At 37.8% G+C, this 22,206-nt stretch overlaps 1 protein-coding gene across 1 annotated transcript in view; it reads right to left on the reverse strand.

Annotated features, from left to right (window-relative positions):
* Positions 1 to 20,558, reverse strand: part of USP8 (ubiquitin specific peptidase 8) — a 52,705-nt gene extending 32,147 nt beyond the window's left edge. The window contains 3 exon segments of the mRNA NM_001076126.1: positions 2,445 to 2,589; positions 5,960 to 6,128; positions 20,483 to 20,558. Of these exon segments, the coding sequence (NP_001069594.1) occupies positions 2,445 to 2,589; positions 5,960 to 6,063 (249 nt within the window). The 5' untranslated portion in view covers positions 6,064 to 6,128; positions 20,483 to 20,558.
* Positions 20,559 to 22,206: the final 1,648 nt, after the last annotated feature.

The following is a 22,206-nucleotide window of genomic DNA, read 5'->3' on the forward strand; positions in this document are numbered from 1 at the left end:
AATAATAAACATGTTTTCTACTATTGAACTTGCTACATTAACAAGTTTTCTCTAAATCTTGGTGTAAAACCAGTGAAAAATGTTTAAGTTTCTGAAGAAGGCTTGGATTTAAAGGATGAAAACCAGAAAATATGTAGTTACTAAAATTAATACTTCATATACTTAAACTGCACCAGAGAAGCTGAGCTAAATGAAACAAAAAACAGTTCTACGACTGAAGCAGATGTGGTACCCCAGACAGAGCAAATAGAAAAAAACAATCCCTTTACAGAAAACCAAGAACTGAACATCTGCAGCATATGAAGTAAAAGCTTGGGTTACTTGAGCCTTTGCAGGGAGCTTCCTCACCTGAACAAGTCCTGCCACTTTCAACTATTAATGATACATTCTTCAGAAATGCAACAGATACTCTGTGGAAATGGAAAAATTTCTAACTGATTAAAATTTACTCCAACCTCTTCAAGCTTTAAAAAAAAAAAAAAGTAAATACATAACCACTCCCAATCTTGTCAAAGAAAAAAAAAGTAACAACTAAGTTAGAAAAATAAAGCAAAAGTTAAGTAAGTACATAAAAAAATTGGCTCTACCACAAAAGACAAAAACGCAGACACCAAAACTACCGCAGTTCTCCAAATCTTCAAATCTTTCAGTATCTTTTTTATATTTCTGACAGAATTCAGATTTATGTTTTAATGAATAAAACATGTTTACAATAGAAATAAGCAGAATAACTGCCACCATTTATTCAATCACCCATCCAATATTTATAGAATACTTACAGTATGATAGGAATGATAATACAAGACTTATCTCTGATTCTTACCACAACCCACCAAGAAGTTCCCCTTTACAGGAACTGGGGGTGCTCAGGATAGATGAAGGAACTTGCTCAGGAGCCCAAAGTGAGAGAGCGCAATCCCAACCCATGTATGTTCCACCCCAGTCTGTGATGTTTTTGTGATGCCACCAGGGTCTTCCAGCACTGGGTTCTTTTTTATTATTTCATAAATAAGCCAAAGCTTTTAGTTGTGGGTAGCCCTTCATAACCCATACGTATGTATTTAGCAGAATGGCTTTTCTTCAATTTTATGTTGAGCAGAAACAACATGACTCAAAGACCCTCTGAGTAAAATGTCCATTACATAATTGTTATTTTCAGAAATCTTCCAGTGGAGTTAGGAAACACATCAGGGATGACAGGAAGTATTAAATACATGAATTATTTACTGGTTCTAAGCAGCATCTTTTTAACAGATATGGTAAAAACCATCAAAAAGGGTGCAAAATAGGGCTCCATCTTTATCTGAAGGTAAGTATGTTCAAGAATGTTCCAAGGGCAGGACCATTCCACCCACCTCTAGACAGGAAGATGAAGCTCCAAATGCAAGGGGCTACCTTTCCAAAGCTAGATCTAAAACCCTGTAAAGATTACTAGCATAATTTTGCTGGTGAGAAGAAACACCAGCAATCATTTGCCACCATTAAAGAAAATAGTAAAATTATCCCATAACCCACAACCAAAAGAAATTATCAGTCCCATTACTGTGGACAAAAAAATAAAAAGATTATTTTGAAGAGTAAGAGAACTTCTCTTTTTATGCTTCTATAAGTCAATTTAAATGAAACAAGCTAATTCTGCCACTAGTGAATCAAAGTAAAAATCACAATATTAATTCAAGAATGGCTTGTCTACCAGGTAAGAAATCTATGAGCAGGATTTTGCTACTATTCTCTAGTAGCAAGATCATTCCTACGTTAAAGGTAGAACCATGAACACAATATTCTTCCCATTTCTTTAACCCAGTTTCTGTTTTCTTCTTTCGTTTGTTTCTGGTGTGATAAAAATGCAATCATCTTCTCCAGCAACACTTATCCCAACCAAAAATTCTCTTTACCCACTAACACCTCTCCCACCATCCCTCCTGGTGCTTCAGCAAATTCAAAGAAAGGCACCTGGCTCAAAGGACTGAAAATAATAAATATATAAAAATGGAAGCGGTCAACATTAATTTTGCAAGCTGAGATCTTTAATATGGCTATGATGTCAATTAAATACAAGAGCTATCACATAAAAACAAGTGACTAAACCCTGACTCTTGAAAAAGTATTACAGTCATATATTTCTTACTTAATGCATGAATAAACTGAATCCTTCCATTTGACCTGGCAATAATTACAACAGAAAACTAACTACAAGTCTGTATGTTGCTATAAACTTGTTCTAATGCAAAGCAAATGAAGTGTGTGTATACAGTGCGAGTATGTACACACACACACACATATAAACTTGCAAATAATTAAAGTAAATCTTTAGTTAGCTTTTTCTGCTTGCAGAAGAATTTGAATTTGCTGCTTAATTTCAGGGTTAGTTAAAAATTTTAGAGATCAACAGCTCCACCATGTGATAATAACTTAGCAAATAAAAGCTTAGAAATAAAGGGTACCTGCTGTTGCATGAAATCAGGCCTTTTTTTGATAAGATTATAAACAGTCACATATTTCATATATAGCACATAGGCCCTTTCCTCATCACGATCTAATCTGCTTTCTTCTGCAGTCTTGAAGATCTTCAGGGCACTCTGTACATAACTTAAAATCAGAGGAAAACATAATTATAACACTTGACATCTGGGAGGAAAAAGTCATGTATAAAGTCTACAGAGAATCTCAATACATTTCATAATTTAGACTGCACTACTTCAGAATTGATACAAAGTTAGATATAAGTTTGGATACAACATGAAAATTTCCCTTATGCTACAATTAAATACTTACGTTTCCTAAATTTTTTGTATGTCACCAAACTGTTCAAAATGCACCTAAGACTAGTTTTTTGTTTTTTTTTAAACTTTACATAATTGTATTAGTTTTGCCAAATATCAAAATGAATCCGCCACAGGTATACATGTGTTCCCCATCCTGAACCCTCCTCCCTCCTCCCTCCCCATACCATCCCTCTGGGTTGTCCCAGTGCACTAGCCCCAAGCATCCAGTATCGTGCATCAAACCTGGACTGGCATCTCGTTTCATACATGATATTTTACATGTTTCAATGCCATTCTCCCAAATCTTCCCACCCTCTCCCTCTCCCATAGAGTCCATGAGACTGTTCTATACATCAGTGTCTCTTTTGCTGCTAAGACTAGTTTTTAAAAGATTACTACAAAAGATAATCCTGAGGCAAACAGTCCTCCAGCATCCATATAATAGTCATACTCTACAACAGAGCTGTATACTACTCGTATTGAAGTAGGGGAGATAAAATAGTTACTATTTTAAAGTTAAATACTTTTCAATTCTCCTTACTCTTTTCTAATTAACCATGATGTAAAATTCTCCCCACCCAAGAAACTAGAGCCAGGAAAGGGGACATGAGTTTAATCTTTTAGAGTTTTCTACACAATAGCTGAATGATTCACTGGCCCTAAAAGGAAAAGAGATTTAAAGTCTAAAAACATGTCATCTTAAAACTCCACTTCAATAAAATAATTTGAGGATTCTATGGCATTCATTCTAAGGACATTTTCCTGATTTAACAGTCCTCTGAAAGCAAATTAATAAAACAAACATTTCTACAAGAGGAATTCATTCACCTACAACTAAAGTTTCACCAACCAAGTTACAATACCGATCTTATACACGATATGCTTTATCAATAATTTATTTCTACAAAGCAGTGCATCCGGTTTTCTATATTTTTCAAACTATGCTCTAAGACTGAGACATGGATTAATGATGAAGTTGGTCAGGTGAAGGAATTAGAAAACCACAGAAAGGAACAGGGGCCAAAGCAGTCTCTAAGACGGAAGGCAGTCCTACACAAGGACAATCTGTCAGTGTGTATGCCCTCTCAAGCATAGCAGTGAAGGCCTAGAATAGAGGTAAACCAAACCAGAGCTTAGTAAGGAGATTCTCTAAGAGTTTAGGAGTGGGTGCAATAGCCCTTAGGTTTTTCCAAATTTCTTTTCACTAAGATGCACGTAAATCTCATGGGCCCATACATACCAGATCTAGCTGAGACGGCTGCAATGCCTGTGTGAGTCCAGTGAACCAGCCACACATCTTAAAAGGATTCTAGCATCCGCTAGACTAGTACTATGACATTGTAACAGTATGAGTTGTGGTGGTACATTTAGGAAGTTCCTCCAAGATACCACTTCCTGTGGGGTCAGGGTAGTCCTAGAGCTAAAGCAGACACTGCTAAAACAGATTTATCTATTTTAAAATTAGATGAAGCTCTCTGAGAAAGCTTCAAGATGGTTTTATCCTTCCCACTATTTCCTATTTGAAAATCATTCCAAGCGAGTGTAACAGAGCTACTTTCTCTATCACCCCATCAACACCAACTTGGCTCAAGAAGTAGGCCAGTCACTCTCATTCTTCCGACCCCTTCCCCACCCAAAAATCTTTTTGAAAGCCCATATTATCTTCAGTAACCTTTAAGAGTATCAGTTCATTCTAGACTTTTCTTTCCTGATCCTCTTTAAAGTTCTTACTATTCTGTCTTCATCCATGTTGTATTGATATTTTCTTCCCATCTTGTTCATTTCCTCTACAAAATGACTTATAAAGATGTCCCAGTGCAATCACAGGTTTAAGATGCCTCTTCACAGGTTCATTTAGAATCATATATATTATTTTTTAGAGCCTTACATTTATCTCCAGTCACAGGACACGTGTTTTCCCCCAATTTCTAAAATCTGACTGCCTCAAGTGTAGGGTATAAGGCTGGCAAGACCCACCTTTCTTTCTGAAACTCTCTCAACTCTGTAATAATATAGTTACATATGTCCAAATCGTCTCCTTTGTTGGTCAAAATAAATTCAGAAGAAAAGTTCCCCTACTGCCTCCTGTCCTTACCGGAGATAAAACTATCAACAAGTTAACAATTTTAGTGATATCCCATTTTAAGCTAAATAACTTCCAGTAAATATCAAAATACCCAGACTTCTCCATCTCTACTATATTTTATCTCAGGGCAAATTCAGGAAGGTATTATCTCTAGCCTCTACTACAACATACAGTTGACTTCAACATAAACAGACTGCATGTCCTCAAAAACAGACACACAAAAAATAAACCATTATGTTAAAAGTTCATGTCAAATTGGCACAAATACGGTGCTGAATACGGCATAAAAAATACATATTTCTTTTTTTTTTAATCAAAGAAAGACTGCTGCTAAGTCACTTCAGTCTTCTCTGACTCTGTGCGACCCATAGATGGCAGCCCGTGAAGCTCCCCCATCTCTGGGATTCTCCAGGCAAGAATACTGGAGTGGGTTGCCATTTCCTTCTCCAATGCATGAAAAGTGAAAAGTGAAAGTGAAAACACTCAGTCATGTCCGACTTTCAGCGACCCCATGGACTGTAGCCTACCAGGCTCCTCCGTCCATGGGATTTTCCAGGCAAGAGTACTGGAGTGGGGTGCCATTGCCTTCTCTAAGAAAGACTATGCTAGAACCATATTTTATATATGAGATACACAAGAATAAAAATGATCTTCAATTAAGTACATTTATACTGTTGCAAAGACATTAACTGTGGCTGAATGAGGTTTGTAGAATCCTTGCAGACTTTACCTCTTAAACTTACAATGTGATACATTTGTCCAGAGAACAGATAATATGCATATTAGCAGAATATGTATGTATTTTGCCAAGATAAAATTAAGAACTTCTCTAACTCATTTAATAAAATGGAAATAAATTAAAAGTTAATAGCTATCCCCCACATTTCATAAAGTTATTTTATATCACTTTGCTTTTACAGAAGACCTAACTCAATACTTCTTTTTCAGGAATGGAAAGAAATTCGAAGGGAATTTTTGCTTTCATGAAAAAAAGATAATTGTTTCCTTTCTTTACACCATTTTAGCTTACCAAATACTTCATAGAACACTCTAATTTTCAATAACAGATGATACCTGAATATAACTCAAACTAGCAAAGTATACATACTTCTTAGTGCTTATTTTCTCTGGTTTAACTTCTGTCTTCTTATTGAGGTCTTTTAGTGAAGAACTGAGGTAGAGTTCTTTAGGAACTGAAGCCACGGCAGGCATGATGAATAATCTTTACTCTTCCACTTCCGCAATGAATCGTGTACTTCATTAAAAGGAGTTCTTTTCTGAAACAAAATGAACACATATAATCCTAAATCCACCAACAGATGAATTGATGAAGAAGATACGGTACATACATACAATGGAATACGACTCAGCCATTAAAAGAATGAAACTGCCATTTGTAGCAACATGAATGCAACTAGAGATTATTATACTAAGTGAAGTAAGTCAGAAAGAGAAAGACGAATACCATATGATATCCCTTATATGTGGAATCTAAAATACGGCACAATAGAACCTATCTAAAAACAGAAACAGATTCATAGACATAAAGAACGGACTTGCGATCGTGGCGGGGAAGGCACAGTAGAGAGGAGGGCCGGGGGGAGGGACGGACTGGGAGTTTGGGGTTGGTGGGTGCAAACTATTACATTTTGATAGGTAACAACAGGCGCTAGCACAGGGAACTAAATTCAATATCTGTGATAAACCACAACAGAAAAAATATACAGAAAGATGTAGGATATATATATGTATGACTGAGTCACTTTGCTGTACAGCAGAGACTGGCACAACAGCTGTAAATCAATTTATACTTCAATCAAAAAAGAGAGAACTTTTTCCCTATCACTTATTTCCACAATCTTAATGCTCTTCATTCTATCAGTTTAGGAATATTAGATGAATGGACATCAATGAACACTGACTCCTATGATGCTGAGTAAGGTACAACTTAAGGGGGGAAAAGGCTTCTGCTCACCTACGTCAAACTCCAAAAGTACCCCAATTTGCTTTGATTCTAGTCACATTTTACATTAAATATTAATGCTTTCTCATTTCTTGATACTCATCCCTTCCAACCTTGTGCCACTAATCCACTCTTATTCACCAAACCTAGCTATTTTTCTCTAAAAGTCATTGTTATAATTTTAAATTTTTTCTATCTATACCATCTCTATGCATCTACAAACACAGATTTAATTAAGCACTTGAATTAGTAGTCTCAGATCTATGCAATTAGAAACAAAGATCTCATATATAAACATTTTCTACTCTCCCCCCTGCCCCCCGCCCTGTGAGTTCTATGTCTAAACATATCAGTGATAGGGGAGAAAAAGCTCTGAACCATACCATAACTCCCAAATGGATTAATCAACATTAAATACATCCTTCTCCTTAGGTATCTAACTCATCAACAATGCATCTCCAGGGGAACACGTGTAAACCCATGGTTGATTCATATCAATGTATGGCAAAAACCACTACAATATTGTAAAGTAATTAGCCTCCAACTAAAATAAATAAATTTTTAAAAATTAAAAAAAAAGAAAAAGAGAGTGACACCACCAGAAAGCAAAAAATAAAAATAAACCAAAAAAAAAAAAAGAAAAAAAGCAATGCATCACCAAAGCAGCAAAGAGCATCCAATAAAGAAAGAATACGATAGGGATCCCTTGGATTTCCAGATAATAACATTGAGGGTCTTACATTATAAGAAACATAATGCTACATGTTAAATTCACAAAGGATATATAAGTCATGGCCCCTGATCTCCCAAGATAAACAGTTTAACTGGAGAACATTCCCTAACCCGCTATGCTCAGCACCTCCTCAATCTCTGCTTATGCCCCTAAAGCTGAGTGAAAAAGCATGAATACATACAACATGACACCTTTTGTATGAAGTTTTAAAACAAACTAAAACTAGCAATATATTGCTTAAGGATAAAAATCAGATAAACCTATAAATAAAGGTAGGAACAGTAAACATAAAATTCTATTTCTGGAAATGTGGAGGGTATAATGCACACATGGAGCTTCAGGGGTATCAGTAAAGTCAGGTTTTATTTCTCAAGTTGGGTGGTATATTCACAGATGCTCACAGATGATGATTTTATTTATGTATTTATTTAAGTATAATTGATTTACAGTATTATACACTACAGGTGTACAATACAGTGATTCACAGTTTTTAAAGGTTATATTCCATTTATAGTTATTAGAAAATATTGGCTATATACATCCTCTAGCTTATTTTACATATATTAGTTGGTGTGTTGTGCTGAGTCACTTCAGTCACGTCCAACTCTTTGCGACCTCATGGACTGTAAGCCACCAGCCTCCTCTGTCCATGAGATTCTCCAGGCAAGGATACTGAAGTGGGTTGCCATGCCCTCCTCCAGGGGATCCTCCCAATCCAGGGACAGAACCTGAGTCTCTTACATCTCCCGAATGGGCAGCTTGGTTCTTTTACTACTAGCGCCACCTGGGAAGCCCATAATAGTTGGTACAGATGATCATTTTATTGTAAGGCTTTTATAGCATATAAAATAACATGTAATGTACTTAACATTTTAAAATTTTAGAGAAACCAATTATATTAATATTCTATTAACAATGCAAATGTGAATAAAATATCCAGCTGTATAAAAATATGAAAAGAATACCCAGACAGATGTAAGTTAGAAGTTATGGGTGAAACAAGTAAACGTAAAGTTTATGTTTGTAAGCACTCATTAAAAAGACAAGACAGATTTGGAATAGAGTCTGGTATATATAACATCACTGAACACAGCTTCCACACAGTGTTATGACGGGAAGCAAGAGCACAGCATTAAGGAACAAAGGAATGGAAGTAGACTGTAGATAACTTTTTTAAAATGGCAATGAGAAGGAATATGATGGGATAGAGTAGTGCTTCAGAAACATAATTTCTTCTGAAACATAAGCAACGGTTGAGGAATAATACTTCTGACTAAGGAAAAGCACACTAAGGCCAAGAAACTAAGTTTCCTGGAAGGTGCTCAAGGAAATGGGAGGCCTTAGTGATGCTACAACAGAAGGTGACCGAGGGCAAGGAATGTTGGAGCTTGGACTATTCAGGAAGGCTAGAGGACACAGGGCTTCCCTGGTAGCTCAGCTGGTAAAGAATCGCCTGCAATGTAGGAGACCCCGGTTCAATTCCTGGGTCAGGAAGATTCCCTGGAGAAGGGATAGGCTACCCACTCCAGTATTCTTGGGCTTCCCTAGTGGCTCAGATGGTAAAGAATCTGCCTGCAATACAGGAGACCTGGATTTGATCCCTGGGTTGGGAAGATCCCCTGGAGGAGGGCATGGCAACCCACTCTAGTATTCTTGCCTGGAGAATCCCCATGGACAGAGGAGCCCGGCGGGCTACAGTCCATAGAGGGTCGCAAAGAGTTGGACACAACTGAGCAACTAAGCACAGCAGAGGACAGAAGGTTAAGGGTAATAAAACTTATCCTGATTTTTCTACCCCCACCTAGCTCAGCTAGGATTTTAAGCTTACTCAGTCATAAGAAACATTTGCTCCCCCTGATATAGGCTAACTCTTGAAATACAATTTCCAAAAAGCCCAATGATTTTTCACTGGTAACACTAAGTGTACTAAGATAAGGATTAACGCCAGAGATAAACAGAGTAACTTAGCACCAGTCCGATAGTATCTGTTTTTTCCAACTCTATCCTTTTTCTGGGTCATTAAGTATTAGTGGTATAATCACAGAACACACATTCAAAAAGTCAGGTAGAGTCTCTTTTGTTGATTCCTGACAATCAAGTTTCTTGGTTGGGAAAGAGAGCTATTTATTTGAACCTTCTAAGTTGAAGGTCGAGAATATGTCTCAGTCAAATCTGTTTCTCATGATTACCTTAAAAGCTTGGATCTTTGAAAGACAAAGAATATTAAAATGTATATGCTATCTAGGCAACTTAAAATAAAAAACCATTAGCTATTTCAAAGTTAAATTCAATTTGAACATTCACAGATATTCTACCATAGAAGATATTGTGCTCCTAGGAACTCAAAAATTATATGCGATCCATTTCCTCACAAAGTTTAAAAACTAACGTGAAAGAGAAAATATTAAGTAGTGTTAATACAACATGTAACCATAAGTATCAAACTATAAAGTATAAATAATGTACAATAAGAAAAATTAAGAAGATCAAGTATAACTAGAGGGATCTTAGGAAGCATCAGGCAAGGGACTGCATTTATGTGAGTCTTGGTGAGAGAAGGCTTTTTGATAGATGAGCAAGTATGAGGAAAAAGTCAAAAAGTAAAGAATATCTTTGGGAACTAGCCAGGATAGAGAATGCACAAGATTTGCTGGTTAGATTATATTCTTTGCAGCCAAAGATGGAGAAGCACTATACAATCAGCAAAAACAAGACTGGGAGTTGACTGTGGCTCGGATCATGAACTCCTTATTGCCAAATTCAGGCTGAAATTGAAGAAAGTGGAGAAAACCACTAGACCATTCAGGTATGACATACAATGGGAGTAAGAAATAGATTTAAGGGACTAGATCTGATAGACAGAGTGCCTGATAAACTATGGATGGAGGTTCATGACATTGTAAAGGAGACAGGAATCAAGACCATCTCCAGGAAAAAGAAATGCAAAAAAGCAAAATGGCTGTCTGAGGAGGCCTTACAGATAGCTGTGAAAAGAAGGGAAGGAAAAAGCAAAAGAGATAAGGAAAGATAAACCCATTTGAATGCAGAGTTCCAAAGAATAGCAAGGAGCGATAAGAAAGCCTTCCTCAGTGATCAATGCAAACAAATAGAGGAAAACAATAGAATGGGAAAGACTAGGGATCTCTTCAAGAAAATCAGAGATACCAAGGGAACATTTCAGGCAAAGATGGGCTCAATAAAGGACAGAAATGGTATGGACCTAACAGAAGCAGAAGATATTAAGAAGAGGTGGCAAGAACACACAGAAGAACCGTACAAAAAAAAATCTTCACGACCCAGATAATCACGATGGTGTGATCACTGAGCTAGAGCCAGACATCCTGGAATGTTAAGTCAAGTGGGCTTTAGGAAGCATCACTACAAAGCTAGTGGAGGTGATAGAATTCCAGCTGAGCTATTTCAAATCCTGAAAGACAATGCTGTGAAACTGTTGCACTCAATATGCCAGCAAATTTGGAAAACTCAGCAGTGGCCACAGGACTGGAAAAGGCCAGTTTTCATTCCAATCCCAAAGAAAGGCAATGCCAAAGAATGCTCAAACTACCGCACAACTGCACTCATCTCACACACTAGTAAAGTAATGCTCAAAATTCTCCAAGCCAGGCTTCAGCAATACGTGAACTTCCAGATGTTCAAGCTGGTTTTAGAAAAGGCAGAAGAATCAGAGGTCAACTTGCCAACATCCGCTGGATCATGGAAAAAGCAAGAGAGTTCCAGAAACACATCTATTTCTGCTTTAATGACTATGCCAAAGCCTTTTGACTGTGTGGATCACAATAAACTGTAGAAAATTCTGAAAGAGATGGGAATACCAGACCACCTGACCTGCCTCTTGAGAAACCCATATGCAGGTCAGGAAGCAACAGTTAGAACTAGACATGGAACAACAGACTGGTTCCAAATAGGAAAAGGAGTATGTCAAGGCTGTATATTGTCACCTGCTTATTTAACTTCTATGCAGAGTACATCATGAGAAACGCTGGGCTGGAAGAAGCACAAGCTGGAATCAAGATTGCCAGGAGAAATATCAGTAACCTCAGATATGTAGATGATACCACCCTTATGGCAGAAAGTGAAGAACTAAAGAGCTTCTAAATGGAAGTGAAAGAGGAGTGAAAAAGTTGGCTTAAAGCTCAACATTCAAAAAACTAAGATCATGGCATCCGGTCCCATCACTTTATGGCAAACAGACGGGGAAACAATGGACACAGTGGCTGACTTTATTTTTCTGGGCTCCAAAGTCACTACAGATGGTGACTGCAGCCATGAAATTAAAAGACACTTGCTCCTTGGAAGGAAAGTTATGACCAACCTAGACAACATATTAAAAAGCAGAGACATTACTTTGCCAACAAAGGTCCATCTAGTCAAGTCTATGGTTTTTCCAGTGGTCATGTATGGATGTGAGATTTGGATTATAAAGAAGGCTGAGCGCAAATTTGATGCTTTTGAACTGTGGTGTTGGAGAAGACTCTTGAGAGTCCCTTGGACTGCAAGGAGATCCAACCCGTCCATCCTTAAGGAGATCACTCCTGGGTGTTCATTGGAGGGACTGATGTTGAAGCTTAAACTCCAATACTTTGGCCACCTGATGAGAAGAGCTGACTCATTTGAAAAGACCCTAATGCTGGGAAAGATTGAGGGCAGGAGGAGAAGGGGAAGACAGAGGATGAGATGGTTGGATGGCATCACCGACTCGATGGACATGGGTTTGGGTGGACTCTCGGAGTTGGTGATGGACAGGGAGGCCTGGTGTGCTGTGGTTCATGGGGTCGCAAAGAGTCGAACACGACTGAGCGACTGAACTGAACTGAAGGCCTGAAAAATAGTCTAGAAACATATAAATGGAAGGCTGTGAATGTCATGTTAAAGCATTTAGTTTTTTTCTAAAGGTAACAGAGAGCTATAAGCAAAGATCTAAGAACAGTTACATGATCCAAACTAACAGTACAAGGTTAGGCTTTAAAAGACTAGAGATAAGGAAGACATTAGTTACACATTATAATGACCCTAAGGAAAGATGATGAAGGTCAGAAGTAGGGCAGCAGAGATGGAATGGAGGAGGCAGATAAACATTAGAGACGCCACAAAGGTGTCTTCTTTGACTGAGACAAATTCTTGACAGAACTTGACAACTGATTAGACACTCGGGGGCAAAGTACAGGGATAAGATTGTGAGGACATCAAAGTTTTTAATGAGGGTTTCTAGGAGAAAGATTCTGATTTTTTTAAGTTATCTTTTCTGTCCTTATTTGATTTTTGAGAACAGCTGAAACAAAGAACAACTTTCTCTGATGACATCATCAGAGGATCACAGTTGTTTCCATTTTCATTCATTAAGTTGTAAGTTATACTGTCAAACAGATCCTGAGTGTTAAAAACACATCCAGCATTGCCTCAATTTCTATTTCAGCCTCTACAATCACATATATTTCTGGAGAAGTCAAGGCACAAGGTAAAGGTACTTTTCCCTAATTGAATGAGAAAGCAAAGAAAAATACGAATCCAACTTAAATGCATGTAAACTTTAATGAATTATATTTTTGATAAGTCACTCTGCTGCATTTTGCCATTAAAGAAATTTTAAAAGAGAATGACATAAAATAACTCAAGGCCAGAATAACTGAATGGATTTACAATTTCTTACTTTGGCTGCAATAGTAACAACAAACCCACTGATACTTACAATGGAAATGTTCAATAACTACAGAACTCAAATAATTTTAAAAGCTGCTTGTGTAGCTCTAGAACTAAATACAACATATAACCCAAGAAAACTATGTACACTTCAAAAAAGATTTTAAGTACAAAAAAATGAAATAAATGTATGTAAGAAAAAAGGTCTTCTAAAACAAAAAATAAATGCTTAAGACGTGTAAACCTGACAAACACTAAGGACTCCAGCTTAATCAAACAGCAATGCTCTGAAAATGAAAACCAGGCAGTACTGAAAATGAGTTGATAATAGGGAGAAAATGGAAGGCATATATACCCCGCCTCTTCCCTTTTGACATCTTTCTGATCCTTCCAAAGAGAATTAGCGATTGGATAACTTGAACCACAGAGTAAAGACTAAAAAGTAAAAAAAGTAAGAACTGAGGTTTCTGGTCATTCAGACTGGTCAAGATACCTGACCTAGGGCTTCACACCAGTTACTGCCAAGGTTGCTGGCAAGACTGAAAAGAAAGTGAAGTTTGTCTTTGTTGGCCGTCCATCATATCATCTCCCCCCATTTCTGGCCTTCAGACAGCAATAGTATTCATGAGACATCATCCGACTGTCTTAAATTTCATATAATCCATTCAACACCCTTCCAGTTAAAATGCCCAGACAATTTGATGAAATAATCTGTTTCAAAGAAATACTTGAGGGCTGAACTCTTTCAAGGATTAAATCACTGCTAAAAAACAAAACAAAATTTATAGTATTGTCTGAGTATTTACTCTGTGTCCAGTGACAAGCACAGTGTTTTAAACAATCAATTTAGAAGGTCACAATCATCATAAAAAAAAAAAACAACACACAACTAAATCCTAAAGAGAAAATATCAGACCATGTCACACATAGTAAGGTTAAGAATTGTTTCATGAAATTTTAGTTTAAAAAAAAAAAAGAAATTTTAGTTTAGGCTATGTGTACCTGTGTATGTACCTACAGAGCACTGGGTAGAAACATGAAATGTATTTCTTGCTATAGGTTACAACTGAAAAAGTGAAGAAGTCCTGCAGAGCAATGCTATACTCCAAGTGTGGTCTACAGACCAGTGCTGGTTGAGGAATTGCTGGTTACCAGCCTGTGATAAAATAAGCTTATAACAGGGAGGCCTGGCGTGCTGCTATTTCATGGGGTTGCAAAGAGTCAGACATGACTGAGCGACTGAACTGAACTGAAACCAATTAAGCACACTGAATTTTTCATAGTATCAAGACTTTCTTTAGGAGGAGAGCAGTGTACTCATTTATATTCTAGTACAAGCTGCAAGCCTATAATAGAGACTGGCTACTTTGAGTAACTGCTCTAGGGGGATAGAGAATACCACAGGGCTTCTGGTCACAAATATCTTGGTCTAGTTACCAAGACCAAACTAATACTCATTAAATAATAAGCCAACAACTAATTCCTACAATATACATTTATATATATATATAAATGCACAAATATATTAACTCCATTCATTGGGAAGTAAAAAGGAGGGAAAAATTCAGTGTAACTTGGGGCAAGGGGGGAGCTTCTTCCAGCCCAGACTATACTCTTTTATGCTGATCCTCTGTCCTTCAAAAACCAATTTACGTGACGTCCCTGGAGGTCCAGTGGTTAAGATTCTACACTTCCAGTGCAGGGGGCACAAGTTCGATCCCTACTTAGGGAACTAAGATCCCACATGCCACAAGGTGTGGCCAAAACAACAATAGCAACAACTTAAGTTTCACCTCTTCCATCCTTGATGGTCCCAGATCTGGAGTTTATTTCTTGGTCTAAATTCTATACTATTTGTTACCTATATCATTCTTTCAGTACAGAATTTGGACCAGATGCCAAGTGTGACTACACTTTAAGTTACTCATACGTCATAAGCATGCAGTATCATGATGCTGTGATAAAAGACAGCCACCTGCCCTAAGGACAGGAGTTAGCCATGAAGAGAGTCAGAAAGGAGGGCATGCAGAAGAGGAAATCAACACAAACAAAGACACAAAAAGAGGAATCAGGACAAAAAGAGTAAAGTAGTGAGAAAAATAAAGAATACAATAGGAATTATTAGGAAATAATCAATTAGATCAAGGAATTATACTTACTCATCTTTACAAGTCATTACTCTAACATGCTAGATCTCTAATAATTACTTCAGTAGTCCTTAGAGTCAATCTTTAATAACTGCTGGCTAGCAATAATAAATTCTATTAGGTAAAGCAAGGGAGTTATATGATGGAGAACTTTTGAAACCACCCAAAGTTATCTATATTTAATTCAGCCCACAGTAAGAAGCCAGACCTTCCTATAGTACTTCTGGGCAGGTCAAAGTGGGACATGTAAGATAGATGTGAAGGAAACAGAAACAAGGGAATGATACTCTAGAAAAGAATAAGGAGCAGGCCACAGAAGAAAGAACATAAACAGGTAGAAAGATGCTTTGACTGAAACAATGTTTTCTCTCTTAAGTGCATACACACACACACTTTGAAACCCTGAGAAATGGGAACAATTGGAGTGCTATTAACAAAACAAAGGAATACTGCAGTTTAAAAAACTGACCAGTCTACAGCAGCATCTCTCAACGTGGGCACTACTTACATGTTGGGCTGAAGAACTCTTTGCTGTGGGGCTGCCCTACACATGGTAGTAGGTTTAGCAGCAGCCCTGGCCTCACCCACTAGATGCCAGTAGTATCCACATCTCTCCAGTTGTGACAACCAGTAATGTTTCCTGACGGACAAATGTCCACGATGAGGGTGGGGGGCAGGGGATGCAAAATTAACCCCATATAAGAACCACTGATTTACAAAAAAAATTTGAACATGTTAAGTATATGAAAAAGAAATAGTATCTAAAAAAAGATGCCCTGATAGAGATGTAAATATGTAATTAGATACCAAGTTTACAGAAAGCCAAAGAGATATTAAATCAACTATTAAGATGTTAATGTTAACTTTTATAATCCTTATTGTTTTGGGAGATAACAAAGTATTGACATGAATAGATTATCTAGGATAGTTTAAATAATTCTATTCTCTTCACTTTTATGTATATTTTAAAACTTCTAAAATAGTTTTAAAAACATAATCATCATTCACACTAATAACTAATATCAGGAGAATGAATCACTAAGGAAATGATATCTTGTTTCTCTAGAGCTGACAAGATACCTTAAGGACTGGAACCTGGAGAATTCCAAAGTTACAAAGTTCTTACACTGCTAAAAAGAAAAACAGAGTCAAATAACTAGCCTTAGTTTTGAAGAGTGACTAAAAACTGGCTTCAATCTGGTAACATTTAGAATACAAAGTGCAGGGCTGGGGGCTAGAGAGAATACAAAGAATATACCTCCTCATGTAGTTCTACCTCTTAAGAGGAAAGGTAAGTACACAATGGTAATACAAAGCAACTACCCTAATATAGGCACTAACATACCACGCCGAAAGTTTCTTGGTTTTATTAAGAAGGATCATTCCTAGAAAATAGACAAGGGTAACTGTTTTACACAATAAATAGGTGTCTTTCTACATATGTAACCTTGCTCCATTTCTTATCTCTTCTCCCTCTTTATCTCTTCAATTTTTCTTAACTGATGCCAAATGGATGAGCTGGGAACCCAACTGTACTTAGTAAGTACCAGAAAAAAAGCTATGGTTTGCAACCCTAGCTGTATATTAGAATCACCCAAGAACTCGAAAAAAATACTCATGCCCAGAATCCATTCCTAAATAGTTCAATTAGAATCTGAGTGAGATTTGAACATAAGATTTTTATAAAGCTCCTCAGGTTAATTCTAACATACACTCAAGACAGAGAACCATGAGCACAAAGAATGGATATAAGTATGTTGCTGCTGTTGCTGCTAAGTCGCTTCAGTCGTGTCCGACTCTGTGTGACCCCATAGACAGCAGCCCACCAGGCTCCCCAGTCCCTGGGATTCTCCAGGCAAGAACACTGGAGTGGGTTGCCATGTCCTTCTCCAATGCATGAAAGTGAAAAAATAAAGTGAAATCGCTCAGTCGTGTCCCACTCCTAGCGACCCCATGGTCTGCAGCCCACCAGGCTCCTCGGTTCATGGGATTCTCCAGGCAAGAGTACTGGAGTGGGGTGCCATTGCCTTCTCCATAAGGATGTTACTAGAAGCAATAAAACAGTCTGAAGATGACAATTAGTTTTCAGCTGAAATCAACATCTTAAGTTATATCATTCCCAACCTACCAAAAATTATGAGAAATCATTTTTATTTTTAATATTTTATAATTAAAAAGCTAAAGTAAAACCTCCAGGATTCCTATACCCACAGCTTTTCAATCTGTTTGAAATTGATATTATAATGTATAATAATTTCATTTCATGACATCAGAGAGACATCAGGACAAATATCATATATCACTTACATGTGGAATCTAAAATAATGATATAGGTGAACTTATTTACAAAACAGAAATAGATTCATAGACATAGAAAACAAGCTTATGATCACCAAAGGGGAAAGGGAGTAGGGAGGAATAAATTTGGAATTAACAGACACACACTACTATATGTAAAATGAATAAACAATGAGGACCTACTGTATAGCACAGGGAACTATACTCTGTATCTTATAATATCCTATAATGCCAACGAATCTAAAAAAAGAATATATATATATATAAGACTGAATCACTTTACTGTACACCTAAAACACTGTAAATCAACTATACTTCAATTTAAAAAAAGACATGCAGGTTCACATCATTATTGGTACATTTCAGATAATTTAGTATTATGAAAGACTAAACTGTAATGTGTTAGAAAAGACAAAGTTTAGCTCTCTCAACACTAACTTTATTCACTACGCATGAGTACTGTGTTACTTGAATTAGTATGGTTATAAATATGTAATTCCAAAATAAGTTTAATATAATATTTCATATTTACTAATAAATTCTATATTATGAAAGTACTACAAGTCTTAGTTTCATTTCCACTTACTAGCATATAACTCTGGGCAAATTCCTTAAATCCTCCAATGCCACCAGTGCCATTGCTCAGTTTATTTTCATCTGCAAAATGGAAATAATCCATCTGCTTCTATAAAGTTTTCAAAGGTAGCAAATGAAAAAATTTTTTCAAAAAGTGCTCCAAAAATTATAATGTGTCATGAGACGGCTAAAAAAAATCAGAAGTGTAACTTACTCTGCATCTACTATTATATCTAAATATTAGTCTAACACAACCTTGTCAACAAAATTATGGTATGCTCAAGATGGCCACAAGTTATTATCAGCACTGGCTCCTTCAAAAGTCTATTATCTGGTGGAGGGAGGACTCTAACTGCTCTAATGAACAGAGAATGTTGAAGTAATGCTGTGCCAATTTCTGGGTCCAAGCTTGAAAAGATTTTAAGAGAAAGCTTCCACTCCTTCAAACACTTGCTCCTGGAACTCAGCCTCCATGCTGTGCTATGTCTAAGACACATGAAAAGGCTATACCACAGGTACTCCTGTCGACGTCTCAGCTGAACTCTCAGCCAACAGCAACTGCCATCGATGGGAATGAGCCATCCTGGATGTACTGCCCAGCTGAGTTTTCAGATGGATATCGGACTACAATACAAGAAACCTTCATCGAGAAGCAACCAGCTGAATCCAGCTGGCCCAAGAAACATGAGATAATAAACTGTAGCTTTAAGCTACTTTGTTTTAGAGTGAAGTGTTATATAGCAATAGGCAACTGGGACAATAACCAAGATTAAAACAAAAAAGACTCAATAATGTTTAACTTATTATCACCTCATATTTAATGAACACTTTTTCCCTTTCATCTCTCCAAAAATAAGTATATTTTCATGTTCATAATAAAATATAATGTTCATAATAAAATATAATGCCAGACATTTTATGGAAAAAAATCTGATGTACTGACTCTTCTACTTTACAGAAGCCATCCTGGTTCTTTCCTATTGTGTTCATACTAATAAATAAAAGACCATAACAACTGACAAAGTTCAAGTTAATATATTAAAAAATTAAATTACAGAAAGACATCCTTAAAATATTTTTGTTTTTCTCACTCATTGTTTTCTCAAAAACTACAATTCATACCTATGTGCAATTAGTATGTATTTATGTCATTAGTGACAGGTTGTGTATTCTTACTATCTAATTTAAAAGATGCACCTAATGTGTCACAAGAAATGGAATACTTATTTCAACATGTTAGAAACATAACACAACCTACCGGAAACCTTTCAGACAGATGAGACCAGTATTCTGGAATCATGACAAATGATCTAAATACATCATGAAAGACATTCAACAATGAATCTTAAACAGAATCTGTTGAAATGCAAAATCTGCTTACATAGCAAAGCCACAGAAAAAGCCTACAAGAGGAACACTTCCCTAACAAAGACCACTGGGCATTTTTCATGGCTGCAGTAGAAAGCATACAAAAATTAGGATGTTTGCAGATTTACAGAGAGTAAAATCTTTATTTTGGCATCCCCTATAGTTGAAACCCTCAGGGCTCTTAACAAGTATTAAATTCCTTAGATTCTGCAACACCTCTGTCTTCAGGTAAATATTTTCTTAGTGATCAAGGGACTTGTTTCAAGGTCACAAAATGAACTGGAGGCAAGAAATAAACCGAGAAGTGTGGCCTGCAGCTTTAGGTATAAATTCAGGGTTCTAATAATTTCCAAGGTGGAGTGGAGGTGAAATTAACTTATCCCACAACTCCAGGAGAGAGGGCACATTTTAGGAAAGAAAAGCTTTTATTTGAGGAAGTCACAGTTTTAACTCTGATGCGCTCATAGTTTCTTTAAACGCAATTTTGAACTTCACTAAAAGCAAGTTTGACTGGATCAGAAGACGGACTGAAAAACACTCTGAGAGGTTGTATTAAGGCCTGGGGATGCAGCTCGACAGCAAGTAAATCCGAGAACGGAGGCAAGAGGAAGGAGGTCAAAGTCGGTCTGACTGTCCAAGAAGATGGAAGAATGGTCAAGGCCACCTTTCGAGACCGGAAAACCTGAGCCCACGCGGAACTGGCTGGGCAACGCTAGGTGGACAGCAGGAAAGACTTGAGGTTGGGCCCTTCCTCCAAAAGCCGATTGTCCCACCCCTCTCCGAGGACAGAGCTTGTCTCCCGGGTGATCAGCAGCTGGTGTAAGGTAAGGGGCTTCGCTGCGGTCGGATTCCCAAGGATCAAAGGCCAGGACCCAGCCCCGCACTCACCTTGGAGCCCGGCGCACTTCACTAACGCCGGCCTCCTCGCCAAAGGCCCATCTCCCACCAACTCGAGGAAGAATCGCTATCCGGACGGAAGCCAGCCCAGCTCATCCCCGATTCCCAATTTGCACTGCGTTGCGACGCGTCGCGTATCTGACGTCACGTTGCCCGCGCGCGCCCTTGACTATTTGCTCCTCCCCAGTTCCAGCTCTGCCTGTGGCAGCTTCGCCTGAGGGCCGAGGAGGGCTAAAGAGGACGGTTTGGCTGGACGGTCTGGGTAGCGACCAGGCTACGCTTAGTTGGGGCGAGCTTGTCCGCCCGTCCCCTGCGCCCTGCATTTCTCAGACTTAGTTTCATCACCTGGTATTAACTTTCATCCTGGGCCTTGCAGCGCTGGAGGCAGTGCTGCCTTTAACTCTATGCTTCTTTCTCTTCAAATTGGAGGTTTAAGGCTGACTAGAAAGAGGATGTGAATCTCAAATTTTGGCCAAAAGTTTAACATTCTCCGAAGCCACGCCTCTGGTAAGAGAAGAATGGATACGGTTCTAAAGCATATTATATATGCGCAAACACAGTTAAAAACCTAGTCTGAAAAAGCAAAAAGAGTGGTCCGAACTTTGTCGTGAGGTGATTCTTTATAGGTAATTGAATGCTCCGATTATATGTAAAATAAAGTAGCTTGGATGGAGTGATAGGCCATGGTCACTTAAGTCCTCAGGGACAATCCAAGCGTCTCATGGATGGAAAAGCTGGAAAGTGGGGTCTGTCTACTAAGTGCGTTAAGTAAAAGGGTGTGCCAAATAGGTGTTCAATAAATTCGTAATGAATAAATGAAAGCAACTAGTCAAATAGTGTTTCACACATAGTAGTCTTTCCATTGGATTTCCCAGGTTGGCTCAGTGGTAAATAATCTGCTTGCCGATGCAGGAGACCTGAGTTTGGTGCCTTGGTCAGGGAGATCCCCTGCAGTAGGAAATGGCAACCCTCTCCAGTATTCTTTCCTGGAAAATTCCAAGGACAGAGGAGCCTGGTGGCCCACAGACCATGAGATCACAAAAAGTTGGATACCACTGAGAGATTGAGCATACGCAAACACACACAGTCTTCCCATTAATGTTAATTTCCTTTCTTTTGCAGTGGAATACCTGCAAAAATACAGTACTTCTTTTATATCAAAGATATACACTGTTTTCCCGAAGGATTAAGATTGATATAATATTAGCTGTACTTTATTACCGGAGACTACTAACTAGGAAGCCTTAGCAAATTTTTCGTAACTGAGGGGGGAAATTGCATATACCTTTGAAAGTGGACCTTAAGAAAGTAAATTGATTGTTGGTTGTTTGGTTTTGGGGGGCCAGGGTGGGAGGGGGAGCATCTGTTGAGCATTTTGATGAATTTGAGTATGCTAATAATCCAGAGTTGGAACCAAACAATTATAGAGGAAGAATTTGGATTTCGCTGAAGACAATCTGGGAGACAGGACCTAGAAATATAAGGCGATGAAGAAAGGAAGATGCCCATAAGAATGAAACAACCAATGAAAAGAGTCTCCTATGGTGGGATGACAGATTTTAAAAATAGGACTCTTTAACAGCCACCTAAAGTTATTTTTGCTGCTCTGATTTAGTTGTCCCAATCCTGACCCCACCCTCCCAGTAGGTAGAATTCCCCAACTTCCCTAAAACATCAGTCAAGTTTGCTAAAACGCAAGTCATTTGCTTGAATTC

Source organism: Bos taurus, chromosome 10 (assembly GCF_002263795.3).
Source record: "Bos taurus isolate L1 Dominette 01449 registration number 42190680 breed Hereford chromosome 10, ARS-UCD2.0, whole genome shotgun sequence".
NCBI lineage: Eukaryota > Metazoa > Chordata > Mammalia > Artiodactyla > Bovidae > Bos > Bos taurus.